The 12,958-nt window shown below is 34.9% G+C and overlaps 1 protein-coding gene across 1 annotated transcript; it reads right to left on the bottom strand.

Annotated features, from left to right (window-relative positions):
- Positions 1-625: 625 nt before the first annotated feature.
- G2E3 (G2/M-phase specific E3 ubiquitin protein ligase) lies at positions 626-12,702 on the bottom strand (the record flags this gene model as incomplete). The annotated part of the gene is made up of 13 exons (XM_082000833.1): positions 12,601-12,702; positions 11,909-12,033; positions 10,037-10,202; positions 9,238-9,344; positions 8,086-8,202; positions 7,048-7,172; positions 6,815-6,944; positions 6,036-6,161; positions 4,613-4,923; positions 3,763-3,944; positions 3,424-3,596; positions 1,375-1,574; positions 626-858 (listed from the first exon to the last, which is right to left on the bottom strand). Exons 1-13 carry the CDS (start codon positions 12,697-12,699, stop codon positions 626-628), a joined length of 2,094 nt encoding a protein of 697 aa, XP_081856959.1. The 5' UTR covers positions 12,700-12,702.
- Between the last annotated feature and the right edge of the window lie 256 nt (positions 12,703-12,958).

Raw genomic sequence — 12,958 nt, forward strand, 5'->3', positions numbered from 1 at the left:
AGATTTTGTTCTTGTGCCTTGTTATTTTGCCTAGTTTTTTTCCATACCTTAATTATATTTTAATGCACTAACCACAATGACCTTAAAACTCCAAGTTTCTTAACTTTCATAGGTTTGTATGAATCATCAGAATGTAAATAAATCAATATAAAAACAAACACTGAAAAAACATACATGGAACAACTGAAGAACTGCATCACAGTTTTACTTGAGACAAAGCTCTACAGCAGTTATCTTCAAAATGTACCTGATCTGACTTTGATAAATAAGTTACACAAGTATGTAATACAATCATACTTACCTGTGAGAAATAGCTAGAATGTTACAGAGTTCACTAACATTTCATACACGTCTACAGCAAAAGTAGACGTTTAAAGTACTTCTGCAAGAGTTTGCCGACTCTCAAAGCCAACTTGAAACAGGAAGATGATTCAACAGATAATAAAGTGTTTTTTTCATTTAAAAATTGTTTTCCATCTTACAAGATTACTACTTTTAGCATATCTTTGGGGGAAAAGTGGGAAAAGGCCAAAAGCATGCTGTCCAAAAATACAGTAGCGATTTGCAAGCAGATGTTCCTGCAGAAAATTGAAGTTTCCAACATCAAGTTTAGTAGCAAAAGTATTTATTCTCTTTCGACTCCTAGTTTGTTTCTGATGGTGAACTCCATTTTATCTTTAAACTGCTCATATGTCTCTGTTATAGGGAGCTCTAAGCAATTAAGGAGTCTGTTTCCAACAGGATACCTTATATGCAAAAATTTAATAGTAGGTTCAGGATCAAAACCAATGGGCGGTATAGAAAAAGAGCCTGTTACGAAGAGCAGAATATCCTCCAATGTCACTACAGACTCACCACCTAAAAAAAATAGGATTAGGTTGTATCATTCATTGCCTGTAACCCATAAGCCATTATCCTGCATGTTAAGTGTTAGAGCCCTTAAAAAACCCCAAAACCCCTGAAATCAGGAAACCCTAGATCAATATGCTGAATGAATATGCAGTTGTATGGCCAAATAAGAAGAATTTTTAGCACGAAAAACATACTTGGATTAGTTCTGAAAAATCTTAAGTGACTAGGAAAAAAAAAAACTTCTGCAAGAAGAGACCACTGTTATCTACCTTTTTTGAGGCACACATAATCTAATCAGAATAAATTCACAGCAAAGCTGAAGAGTTTGATTGTAACTGGGTAACAGTTTCAGAAATTATAATTAGTAAGCAAGAGGGGGAAGAACAAACAATTACGAACTGACGGTGACCTCAAAACCTTCATTTATTTACCCCACTGAATGCTAAAAACCAAACCCTGTATGTATACCAGCATCTAACTACCCTGGACAAGGAAGTGGGGGAAAGAAAAATAGTTACTTACTTTCCACATCTTGCAAATAACCCATCCAAAAATCAGCACCTTCAACTTTATTTACAGCTGATGAAGAATGGATTGTAAAGAGATCACAAAGAATTTCTGCTGAAAGTCTTTCAGGCTTGTGGCACAATATACTAGAGAATGCGTCTGGATGCATTTGCATTTTTTCTAGCACACCAAGAGTTTTCAAACCTTGCCTAAAACTAGGAGGGGGGGAAAAAAAAAAAAGCAAGCATGCATCAGAAAGCCCGTAGGTAACTAATTGTACTCTGCATTTTATAAAGCTGCAAGACTGGACATTATAAGGTTTCCCCATCTGCAGTGTCCAAATCTTGTCAATAAGGTGTACATAGTAGTCACATTTTATTTTAATCTCATTTTAACAATCTAAGTGTTCCTGTGGAGCTTTTTGGGGACATGAAAGAAATACCAGCGATATCAGAAGTTAACTTTATTTCCTGGTACTTGACTCTATAAGCATGGTTTATTTTTATGTAAGAACATACTGAATTTCTTTCTTAGAAATACCCCTTTTGAAAACACAGTTTAAGTTCCCTGTCCCTAGGCAAAAATGAAGTGTCTTGAGAGAGTCTTCACTTGGCTTCTGCAGTCTGACAGTGTTTACATGCTGTTATTTCTCCCTGTGGCAAATGCAGATAAACAGTATCCTGGGCTGCATTAGGAGTCATGGTGCTAGCAGGTCAAGGGACATGATCTTTTCCCTCTGCTCAGCACTGGTAAAGCCACACTTGGAGTGCTGTGTACAGCTACGGGCTCCCCCAGTATGAGATACGGACATACTGGAGAGAGCCCAGCAGAGGGCCACTAGGATGATTAAGGGACTGCAACATAACCCTATGAGGAAAGGCTGAGAGGGCTGGGACTGTTCAGCCTGGAGAAGAAAAGGCTCTGGTGTAATCTGAATGTGTAGAAGTATCTGAAGGGAGTGTGCAAAGACGCCAGAGCCAGGCTTTCTTCAGGAGCACCCAGTGACAGGACGACAGGCAATAGGCACAAACGGAAACACAGGAGGTTCCATCCAAACATCAGGAAACACTTTTTACTATGAGGGTGACCGAACAGCTGAAGTGACTAACTACTTACTCAGTCCTTAATATCGACAAGCAAATTCTTGCTCTATCACTTTTGCAAATTTTAAGCACATCTCCAAAAAATGCACAAAACCACATTTTCCCCATAACAGGCTACTTATTACCTTTCACTTTTTAACTGGCTCATTTTAGAATATGATACAGATTGGTCAAATATGCCACAGAGGGCCTTGACTGAAAGACTAATTACTCTCAACTTCGTAAAAGTCCTCGCATTGAAAATCAGTTCCTCATAGGTCCTGGAGATTCAGTTGATTCAAATTTGTCAATGATAACACCATAAATGTGTTAAGCATAAAGCCAACTATACTTGTTGGAAAAATTAGCATCCAATGCCTTTTTACTGAGCAGATGAAGAATGCAAGTTGGAAATAAGGTCGGAGACCAATCAAAAAATAGTCAATGGCTGAAACTTTCTCAGGTATTTGAAGTCATCACCACCTCACGGAAACACCACTGCATTCTAAGTAGGGCAAATTACACTTGTGCACATTATCGCCTCCTAATGGCACGCATAGACTCCCCAATCATTTAAGTTAAATCTCATTTAACTCATTTATATTCCAAACATGTTTAACAAATTCTAAAATTTAAAGATTCTAAATTTAAGCAATTCTGAATTAAAAATGAACATAAGTTAGAGAAATTTTGTAGTGCAAAGGTCTTCGTCATGCCATAGTTTACAAGTGTGAATCTGCCCTCTTCATACGGCTGAAAAAGGAATGTGACCTAGGAGAAGTGAAACAGAACATCTATATAGAGAAATAATTTCAGACTTTCAGTTTAACTAACTAGTTAACAGTTGCTACTTAATCCACTGGAAATTACAGTACATTTCATTGTTTTAAATGGAGAATAAGCAAGAACATGTGAAAGTTAATTTTAGCAACATACTATTTAGTATTTCAGTGAAGAAAAAATTCAGGAACTCAAAACAAACCTTTCTAAGGGTGAAGTAATTCTCTTGATTACATGATGGATCAATATGTCATTCACCAGCATATTCTTATCACACAAAGCTGTTATAGGTCTTAAACATCCAGCAGCAGCAAGGAATTCGTAACAATCATGTATTGTAGACTGTAGGCTAGACAGATTGTTTGCATATTTTATCTGTAACAGAAGATAAAGTTAGGTATTTGTTTACTACATGTATAAATGTGTGTGTATATATTAAAAATAGGCTTTTTAACTTGAACTAAAGTTATATTCAACAAGCTCTGCTTTCTCCAAATATAGTCTTGAACAAGAATTTGCCAATAACTTTAGTTTTACTTACCATTTTTATTGTTTGTGCTACATCAACATCAGCAACATCTTCCAAAGCTGGCTTCACATTCTCTGGACCATAGACAAGACAATTGAACAGTGTTTTGGAAAAGAAACCAGGAGATGGGCCACCGTGAACCAGAGAAACTGCAATCATTTTACCAGCTTCAAAATAAAGATTTTCTTTTACAGCTGCAAATGAAAAAAATATATTTACTATATATGCATAAGAATAATTTGTGAACCTCATTTTTTTTAATAGAGAAATCTCATAATGCAATTCCTTCCTACTTTAGGAGATGTAACAAATGAGGTTTGCCATCTCCTGCTAGTTGAAACAGTAAGACTAGTATCTTTTACATAGGAGTACCATATTCTTTTACCCCAACTGTTCAGCCATTATCAAGATTTGGGGGGAGATGTAACTTCCTCTTCCATTTTGTACCCGATGCACATTTAATTCTTAAGCGTAAGAACTCAAAGAAGCTAACTTTGGGTCTGTAGGGAGCATGCTATCAGAGACAATGCTCTAGAAATTTGAAGAAAGGAAAAGAAGTAACAGAGAAAGTGAGTCAGGAAGAAATTCACTTGTAGAGAATAAATATATTAATTAAAAAGTTCCAAGTCTAATTATATGTGGTATTTTTTCCTTGGTCTTTACCAACTAAACCAATTGGGGTTTTGTTATTACAAATCTGCACCCCACCGTTCTTTAGAATTGAAAAGCAAAAAAAATTTAAAAAAATAATTTCTATCCATCAGTACTATAATTGGGAACTGACAATCATACTGGATGAAGATTTAAAAAACTTTCAAGTTACATAGTTCTTCATGTATTTTTGAACAAAGCATTTAATTACCTTGAAAATCAAGGGACAAGTTCTTTGCAGAAGAGCCCTCAAACAATGATGAATTCTGAAGGTGAATCATTAATAATTGGAAGAAACGGTGTTTTGATGCAGCAGAAGTATCTGTCTTTGATCTATTTTTGCAGTTTGTGAACTTTATTTCAATGGTGTTTGTAGGACTGAAGTTGCGTTGTCTAAATCCTTTTAAAGCACTATTCCAGATATTTTCTGCATTGATGTTAAGCCTTGTAGTTTTTGTATTAACCTGTAGTTTTAACTCCTTCAGTATATTAGAAACTTCCCTTCTTTGCTTTCTTAAGTGCCTACAAGAAAATTGTAAAATTCAGACAAATCTATGATTCAGAATTAGCAACAGTTATGCAGGGAACATCCTAAAATCCATTAAGAAAAAGACCTCTTTAATCGCTTTGATATGTTTAGGTATTGCCTAAATTATATCAGTAAAATATTTGGTGAAGAATAGATTCTTCAAATTTTAACTCTGTAGTGGCAAATTTTGAAGTCCCTCTTTAAAATTTACTAGAAAAAAAAAAGTACTAAAAAAGGAGGTGGAAATTACCTTGGCATAAAATGAATAGTTATTTTCTTAATTCACTTACACCAACATAGTGCCAAGCAACTCTCACACCATCATTCTACATTTGAGCTATGTGAAATAAGTGAGAAATTGAAAAGCTTACCATGTTTGTGTTAACCAAATTAGAATACACTGTCAACTATTCACTAATATTTAATCTTTGTCACTATAATCAAAAATACATTTGAGTAGGGAGAAATGTTTCAGTACTCATTTAAAAAAATAAGACACCAGTCTAAACAAACCCCCTTCTTTCTTTTCTAACTTGCAACCAAAACTATTTCAAATACCCTACCTACTAGAAGGAACTAATTCCCTCATCAGAATTTTTAGCACATATTACAAGTAGAATGAATAAATTGAGTACTCACAATAAGTAAAAGAATTTTGTATCCTCAAACTGAATATTCTATATCAATACATGTTACTTTACCACTGATTTTAGCATAATGACAAGCTATTCCAATGGTACACATGTAAAAACGTGGAAAATTCAGGACATGTCTAATTTGAAGGAAGCAATTAGGATTCTTTCTATGCCCCCTTTTCTAAAGAAGGGCTAGCCATGCTTCCATAAGAACAAATATGCATTTCTGTGTTTTGATCTCCTCACTACCTAACCTAAAAATTCTCAATAGGTACCATTCTTTTCTTCTCATCCCCCTCTAGCATTCAGAAACAGCAGAAGCCTTTATCCAGTTATGGCATCAACTCTTCAGTGTACTCATTCCATTTTTCCAGTGACTATATATATACACACACCATGTTCTGCAGGAAATATGGTATAAAGCCATGCGCTAGATTACTCTTCAACACAAGAAAAATAGAAGAAAATACTTTTTCCTCAGGGTCCAGTTCCTGTTTGACATCAGTGGAGATAAGGACATCGTCACTCTGTTGGATGCTGGAAGTTCTAGGTGTGAGCAAGATGACAAGTTGTTCTGGCACATTATCTTTGGTGATCTATAAGCCAAAACAGTATTTTAAGAAGAGATACAATTGAAGAATGCATAAACACTTCTTATTTGAAGGTAGCAATATAATTTCCCCCTATTTCAGTACTGAATCGCATTTGTATGTTCATTCACATGAAGTCCATCAGTGCCTGAACTACAATTTTAAAATTAATAATTCAGTATTTTAGAATGTGGTGGTTCTCAACTGATTATAATAAGTAAAACCAAAAAATATTGATTTCTACACACTTGAAAAGTTTTTATTACAACAGAAGAAAACATTATTTATATAAACATCTCTAAGCTAGATTTCTAGCACACTATTAACATGGAAAAAAACCAATAAGCAGTCTTAGCTTTATGTTTTACCATTTGTACATTCAAAGTTAACTCCATAAATTGTTAAGATTCCTTTTATAAGGATCCAATTTCATCAAACTAGAAATTGGTTTATGTGCCACTGAATGCGAATAACTATAGCAAGTTTACAGAGTTCACAGACTACTCAGGAAATTTCAATCACTAAACTTTATTCCAATTTTATTCAATTTGCAATTTAGTTTAAGAGGTTTCTGCTACAGAATAAGACATCACCTCCTCATGTTTAAATGCTATTTTATGCTATAATCGGTTTCTGCTTGAAAACAGAAAATTACACACTGGAGAAAACTGCGTTGAGATTCAGGTGACTGCCGAGGGCACTTTGAAGATGGCTCTTCCAGCAAACAAGTTGTTCCATCTGTCTTTTCAGAGGTAGCCAAAGAACGCTTTTTCTGTTTGCTATAGTTCCCTGTATGATAAAATTACATTAATTTAGTGAATTTGCTAGCTATAAAATACTACGTATTAAAATGTATCATTTTAATATGTCATTGTCACATTCATAATCTTACCTGATTTTGCAAAGATACTTCTGCATTCCATGCATTCCCAGTTTTGCTCCCATGACTTCATAGACGAACAGGCCAAATGAGTTCCACGGGAACCACAACACTGACAACGCTTTATTTCCCATTTACTAAAATTAAAAACTTATGTATTTAGACTTAGACAGAAAAATGAGGCTAGTTAAAACAACAAATATTCAGCACTAAGTGTAGTCCAGACACTAAACTAACAAAGCATAATTTTATGAATCTGGTAGGGCTGTATATAATCAAGGGGAACTTGCTTCAGACAAGATGTACTCACAATTCCTGGCTACAACAAGAAAAAAGCTACCCATATTCCAGCACCTTGTATTGAAAGAGGCTATGAGTTAGTGTGCTCCCATGCCTTGAAGTCAATAGCTTGCAGCCAATATTTTCTCCTCATGTTGCTAACTAGTAACATCCTCTGCATTTTATGGGTATCCACCATTCAGCTTTTCCAAATGGTAAGTTTTTTAAAGGAGTATATCTGATTATCCTTACACGTTCTGAATAAGACTCTTCACTAATGACAGTGTTTAACTGTCTGTTAGGTTTTTGTCTAGAGTTCAATTTTGCTTCAACATACAATGGAACGTGACTGACATTAATTGATTTTACACAGCTAGTTGTGTAAGTACTTTAATGAATTTCTTGTAAAGGTATTAAGTATTCTAACAAATATGGAATTGTTTAATTAAGCTTTGAATGAAAGATACACAACCCTATTTCAGACACATCCTATGGATGTACAAACTCTACTTCAGCTCTGTATCAAATGAGAACAAGGACAAGATAACTGATAATCAATTGGTTTAATTCTCTTGGCTTTTATAACCTAATTAAATTAGAGAAAATTAGTATTGAAATATGATTACAGGGAGTAAAACAAACATTTTATTTGGACATGGTGTCTTGGCTTGACATTAAAACCTGATGCTGAAAAGTATTAAAGCATTTAAATTAAAAAAACCCAACAAATAACTATTCCATTCTAGGAATCTTCCTGCAAAAGTGTCATACCTATCAGGTTCATTATAGTCTCTTCCTTTCTTGCAGAGACATCTTTTAATGTCACAGTGTTGATAACATTGCAGTAGGTCTTGATATGCATTCTCTTCAAGTTCCCAAGATGCATCCCTATAAAAAAGGCAAAGGATCTTTTATTACAACTGTATTTCTGATTGTTTAAATGTGTTACTCTGTCTTTGGAAAAAGATATATGTAATAACCACATGAAGATATTTCAATCGTGTAATGTTCTATGCAGCAGCTAGGCAACTGAGAGGGGGGAAAAAAAAGGTCTAGGAACAAAAATAATACTACAAAATACACAGACTTTTTCTTGTGTACAGTTACAGTTACAGTGACCTCAGTGCATGCTTGCTCTGTTTCACATTATTCCACTTTCTCACGGCAGACATGGATATTTGTTTTGGCAGTCTACTTGAAGTTACGACTGAAAATGGTCTCATGAAAAGTAACTCAGAATTTTCCAGGCCAGTACAGCCAGTACAGCAAAGTATTTTGACTCTTCCTCCTCTCCAAAATCTTGAGCTTCTGTCTCCAGAGGGAATTAATGGTAGTCTCTGAAGATACTAATAGTTGTTAAAGAATAATACTTCTAACAAAGAAACATCATTCTGATCCCCGTCTGTGTTATTTTGAGCCCCAAATGGTAGAGACTTACAAAACAGAGCACAGAATTTTAGAGGCAGCTGTTATACTATACATCTCCTTAGTAGTCCCTTGGGAGAAGATGAAAGCTGTATGGCCTCATAATCAGTCAATTATAATACTGTCTGGACAGAAATTCAGGTAATTTTAAAACTTGGGCACAGAAAATACACTTTCAGCAACCTCTATATTAATGCAAAATTATTGTAATTAAGAAGTGTTTTGATCTTTTAAATAGGTTCCTGGTTGAATCATGGCATTAAAAATGACTTTTCAGAGCTTGCTTTGTGTTTGAGAAAACTCATTTGGCCTTTGACAATTTTTATGCATAACTAAAAGAAAACAGGCTACTACTTACCAAACCAAACAATTCTACTATTGAAGGTAGAACTGAGGTTTCACATATTAAAAGATGCTGTTCTACAGAATAAATGAAAAATGGTTTTAACACCCTGTCAAAGTTTTTACAGAGGAGTGATTATTTTAAAAATTGCTTACTTTTCTGGAATGTGTATGCCCATTCTCAACATTTCTTTCTGAAATTTGTCCTTGTTATTGCATACTGTGCACCTAAAGAAAAATATCCCAGCACTCAAAGCTTGATACTGTGTCAAGAAAAAAAAAAACACAACAAAAAACCAAACCAATTATTGAATTACTACCATCCTTAGGATGCCAATAAATGCCTTAATATCTATAACTGTTACATTCATGGATACTGTCCTGACATGCATGTTAAAGCTGACATCCATCATGATGTCACTTGACATTGAAGCAAATGGTGAGCATGTTCCTTTAAAGTACAAGAGCTCACGTGCTAGAATCAGCTTCATAAACAAAAGCACAATCCCTTTCAGCCAACCTCTCCAGATCTAGAATGAGTTTACAAAAAGAACCTTATAACTTTTTGCAGCTCTGGACTTAGGCAAAAGAACTGATGATGGATAAATAACCTTTTTAGCATTTAGATTCCTCACGTGACTTGCAAGAAGGCAACTACCTAGGCTGGACTTCAGTTATGAAAAATAACTAAAGGCATGAAGTGTATCACACATGCAGAAATATGGAGGGCAGGGGGAGAATTAATAGCATTAAAAAAAAATCCTTCTTGTAAGACACTAGTCTCCAAAACATAACTTTAGCATTGTCCTTCAAACCTAGTTTATTTCCATACCTACTACCTACATTACTGCCTAAGTAATTCTACACAATTTTAAGCAACTGTTCCATATTTTTAAACAACAGAAATGTGATCTCCGTGGACGCAAAGAGAAAAGAAAGGGAGAATCCATGTTACCTGCAAGCATTCTCGATGAAACCAAGCATTTTTACAGCAAGGACTTTTCAATACAGTGTACACTGGAAGCTGTTCAACCAAATCCAGGCATATTGTACACTGTGAAGTTCCTCTAGATTCTTTATCTGGAAACTTTTGGACTGGTTTATGTTCCCAACAGTAAGATCTAAAAATAATAATTTAAGGTTCCCTTAACAAAACATTTTAAGAACCTTCCTCATAAAATTTGAAGGTAACAAAATGAATTCCCTGTTTCATCTGGTTTTCATTAATAAATGCTGTGCAACAAGCTAAAAAGGCAGACGCATACTGGTTTTGTCTGGGATAGAGTTAGTTTTCTTCATAGTATCTTGCATGGTGCTACATTTTGGATTTGTGATAAAAACAGTGTTAATAACACAACGATGTTTTAGTTATTGCTGAACAGTGCCCACACATAGTCAAAGCCTTTTCTGTTTCTCACAGCACCCAACCAGTGAGTAGGCTGGGAGTGTACAAGAAGTTGGAAAGGGACACAGCTGGGACAGCTGACCCCAATTGGCCAAAGTATGATATTCCATACCACTATGTCAAGCTCAGCAATAAAACTGAGGGGAGACATTCAGAGTTAGAGCATTTGTCTTCCCAAGTAACTGTTACACATGATGGAGCCCTGCTTTCCTGGAGATGGCTGAACGCTTGCTTGCCGATGGAGAGTAGTGAATGAATTTCTTGTTTTGCTTTGCCTGCATGCATGGCTTTTGCTTTACCTATTAAACTGTCTTTATCTCAACCCACAAGTTTTCTCACTTTTACCCTCCTGATTCTCTCCTCATCCCACTGGGGATAGTAAGCTAGCAGCTGTGTGGTGCTCTGTTGCCCATCATGGTTAAACCACAATACACATAAACAAGTTATGTATCTAACACAGCAAGTCAATAGAACAGAAAGAAAGAAGCATGTTGCCAATAGATGTCTGTAATTTACAGAGCATCATAGATTCCTTTTCTCTCAAAACTTCTTTTGGTGCAAATAATGCGTCTCCTGTCCTTCGAACCTGAAGTTCTTCCTATATTTCAATGTTACCACGATGTTAAAAGGAGCAATTTTGAGTTTGCATATGGATTCTGCAGAGTCTGGTTAGTGTGATAAAATTTATAATTTAGCACATTTTCATAAGAAACCTTTCTGAAAATGCATTATTTTTACATGTGCTTAACTTAATACAAGTAGTTTATATAAGAAGTGAAAATGCCTGCCAGACTTCAATCCACCCACCCTACAAACTCAGCTTACAGTAGGCAGAATAAAGCCATTATCAAATGCACTCAAGAGTATTTTGAATATAGCCAAGATGCCGGACAGACGACAGTAAAAGAAAATAAATTTTTTTTAGACCTTTGATATGAAAGCCGTTTCTCCTGCAGTCCATTTCTAATAAGCAGATCTAGAAGTCTTGTGCTTTGAAAAATGATGGAATGGCATACAGCATGTTTTGACTGCTGAGAGAGGTAAGCAGCCAAACCACTGCCATTTCAATAAAGGCACAGAAGGTAGACAAACAAAAAAACCAAACCTCAACCATTTGGCAGTTTATTTCAGAGTTTAGGATATAATGCTTAATTTTATAAACCGTTTAACTACTTGTAGAAACATCAAATGTTGATAATTTAGTTTATAGGTACTAGGTATGCAATATAACTGCTTGGCCTTCATGTTTTCCATAAATAAGATATTTTTTCTTAGATAACCTGGACGTCATTTATAATTAACAGCCTATCCAATAAGAACCCATGCAAAACCAAATCACTGCCTGTATAATGAATTGAATATGATAATGAATTGAATAATAATGAACTGAAAATGAAACAGTAACAAAACCCCAGAACTTACCTGAAGTCTTCCATGAATTGAAAAATACATTCCTTTTGTATCCCACAAGGAAAATGGTAACTTCGTTTGCATTTGGGAGATACACATCCAATTGAAGCACCCTTTTTCTTACAGATATTACATTTCTAGGAATAATTTGTTTTAGAAATAATAGAACATTAACATCTAAAGTCCAAGTAAAATTACAGGAATTAAACCAATAGAAAAATTATAAAATGTGTAAGAAAGAGTATCGGCCAATGGGTTGTAACTGTGACAAGACTTGTGTTTTAGCTCTATTTCAAAGAGTAAAGATACATAGTCATTTCACAGACTTTGATTTTGTATTGTCTTACATGCATGTTGACTTGTCACACGAAAGCCAAAATACAAATTATTTTACCAGGACCTATTTATAATCTCAGCTTGAGGCTCAGCATAATTATGAGGTATTACGCATGTGTAATTTGCTCTTACTCATTTACCTGCAACACACCCAGGAAATAAAAGTATTAGCAAAATTCTGCAGGTTTTATTGTCCCCTTATGGCTTCCACAAACCCAGTATACTTGCTACTTAAATGTAAAATTTAGATGCTTGAATGGGCTCAGCACACTACTCAGTGAAGAAAAGAAAACAAACCCCACAAGCAATACCAAGTTACTTAAAAGTTACTTTTTTTCCTTTGCAAATATCAAAGGATTCTTTCTTACCAGTTTTGCAGCTCTATTTACTTCTTTTCTAATATCTGTGATTAAGAATCCATCTACACCTTCATCTTCTTCCCCTCTCTGCCAAATGCCACTTGACATCAACTATGAAAACAAATGAAGTATTTTAAAACATTCAGCTACATAAAGATTTAAAATTACCTACACTGCGTTTGTCAAGTAAGAGAGTTTAGTCTAACAAAGCTTATGTGCAAACATTTAATGATTTAAAAATGATCCAAAACATATAGATATTTTTGTCTGATATGATACAATAGGGAACAATAACCAGTAACATGAAAACAAATATTTCATAACATCAAAGTCTTATGTAATACTGTAGAGCCCAGGATGGTGTATT

The sequence above is a fragment of the Phaethon aethereus genome (assembly GCF_964289735.1).
Source record: "Phaethon aethereus genome assembly, chromosome: 5".
NCBI lineage: Eukaryota > Metazoa > Chordata > Aves > Phaethontiformes > Phaethontidae > Phaethon > Phaethon aethereus.